Genomic DNA, 2,360 nt, shown 5'->3' on the forward strand with positions numbered 1-2,360 from the left:
CTGATGCCATGGGCTTAAGTGGAGAGCAAATGTTTTGAGAATGATGAGGGTAAAGAATGTATAAATGTGCTTTATACAATTGATGTATGTATGGATGTGATAAGAGTTTATGAGCCCCCAATAAAATGATTTAAAAAAATCTTGGTGGCTTTTAATTGGATTTTTTTGTTTATTAAGATTTATGACATTTTTAATACCCTTAAGTAAAAGAAAACCAAATTTTGAAATTTAGCATAACTTCAGAATAATTATTTTTTTCTATATAAAATAGCTTGCAGAAACTAGTATTTCGGGTAATATGTTAAACCTCTAAAAACCTAACACTTTTATTTGAAAATTAACTTGAGTCCACAAAACTAGTAAAAAATTAGCAAACTAAGTCAAAACTAAACATAGAGCCTAGGTTAATTACTTGTATGACTTAACTGAAACGCTAAGTAAAATCATAGTAAGGCAATAGTTTGGTTAATTTACTTATTAGTCTCTTAGGCTATATTCATAGAGAGTTCTTTTAGTATTACAGGTTTAAGTAACATTTGGTTTTAGCACATTTCTTTATTTTTCTAGTGAACTGTGAATGATGTACCATATTTGGATGCTCTTTTCACAGTTGATTACAGGATGCCAAATTAAAGTTTGTTCTCTTTTTCAGCTATCAAGAGCTTTATTTCCCACTGTGGTGATCTGCTTACTGAAGAAGTAATTCAGCGTCTTCTTACACCACTTCCTTGTGCTGTGGATTTGCTTGCTCAGTAAGGATCAGTTATTTAAATTTGCATGTAATAAACCATTTAGCTGTATACTGTTTTAAAAAAATATCTTTAAAGTATATTAATTAGGTAAAATTTCTATGGTTGATTAATGATTTTCCTTCTGCAAAGGACAGCAATCATTTGGTTGTGTGTTTTCTTATATTAGGATCATAAAAGAATAAAAAAGTAATACCTATAACAGGAAAGGAAAATGACTTGGTAGATGATACATCTTTCATATTGTCACATTAAACAAGAAATTAAATATTATGCCTGTTAACCTTTTCAGGTATGCTTTTGATTGATTTGTAACTTTTCTGGGTTTGTAAGAAACAGATGCTTGTTCACAATTTACAGTGTATTTGTTTATAGTCTTCAGAATTTTTAATAAAACAAAAATTTAAAAACCCAGTATATATCATTATCCCTTGTAATTTCCAAGCTAAGTAATAATGTCTTGTAGAGTAATAAAATGAACACCTAGGAATCCAAGACAACCAGAACAAAGGTCAGCCACAGTTTCCTGTAAAGTGCCAGATGAGTAATAGCGTAGACAGTGTATCATACAGTCTCTGGCACTGCTACTCAACCGTTCATTATAGCTTGAAAACAATCATGGGTAATATGTAAATGAGTGAGCAAGGCTGTGTTCCAGTAAAACTTTATTTACAAAAACCAGCATATAGTGGGATTTGACCTGACCCATACAGCAATAGCAGTACTATTGAAGTTACCAATGTGCTCCTTCCCAATACTATACTTGCTGCCTTCGTTTAGAAGTAACCATTATTTCACTATCCTGAATTTTTTAGTTGTCATATCCAGGAATGTTTTTTAAAAACAACATTTTACCATTTAAAGATGTCTTCCTAAACAGTACATGATTTAGTTTACCTATGTATGTATTTTGATGATGGAAATGGTATCATATTGCAAGTCTCTGGAACTTTCTCATTTTCACTCATTGTATTTCTAAGCTCATCCACATATAAGGTGTTCATTCATTTTATAATAAGTTTTATAAGAATTATTGTGTGGGAAAAAAAAGAATTATTGTGTGGATATAAAACAACCTATTCTGTTGATAGACTTATATATCATTGTTCATTTTCTGCTATTAAAGTAGATGCAAATATGAGCATTCCTATTCATATCTCCTAGTATTTAAACTTTACAAGAGAATCACTAGTTTGTATATGAGGGGTACCCCCCCAAAAAACAGGATCACGCCTCCCCTTCAAAAGCTATGTTTTTAATTTTTTTTAATGTATTTAAATATTTTTACAAAACAACTTTATCACCTTCAAAGTACTCTCCATTACACTTAATACATTTGTCAAATCTGTGATTCCATTCTTGGAAACATTTTTCAAAGGCATCTGTTTGGATAGCTGAGAGCACCTCTCTCGTTTTTTTTCTTCACCTCTTCTGTGTCAAATTGCCGTCCTTTCATGTCCCTCTTCATTCATGGAAACAAAAAGAAATTACAGGGAATAAGGTCAGGTGGGTAAGAGAGGCGTGGGACAAAGAGAGGCTTGCAGTTTTTTGCCAAAAACTGGTGCACTGTAATGGCTGCATGAGCCAGGTGCATTGTCGTGATGGCAAAAA

At 31.9% G+C, this 2,360-nt stretch overlaps 1 protein-coding gene across 1 annotated transcript in view; it reads left to right on the forward strand.

The window, feature by feature from the left end:
- HEATR5A (HEAT repeat containing 5A) overlaps positions 1-2,360 on the forward strand; it is a 151,049-nt gene that overhangs the window by 54,558 nt on the left and 94,131 nt on the right. Inside the window, exon 12 of the mRNA XM_045287650.1 lies at positions 653-752. Coding sequence (XP_045143585.1) covers positions 653-752 — 100 coding nt within the window. The remainder of the gene's footprint in view (positions 1-652; positions 753-2,360) is intronic.

This window comes from Echinops telfairi, unplaced genomic scaffold (genome assembly GCF_000313985.2).
Source record: "Echinops telfairi isolate 266 unplaced genomic scaffold, ASM31398v2 ScPeMD7_18;HRSCAF=68, whole genome shotgun sequence".
Classification (NCBI taxonomy): domain Eukaryota; kingdom Metazoa; phylum Chordata; class Mammalia; order Afrosoricida; family Tenrecidae; genus Echinops; species Echinops telfairi.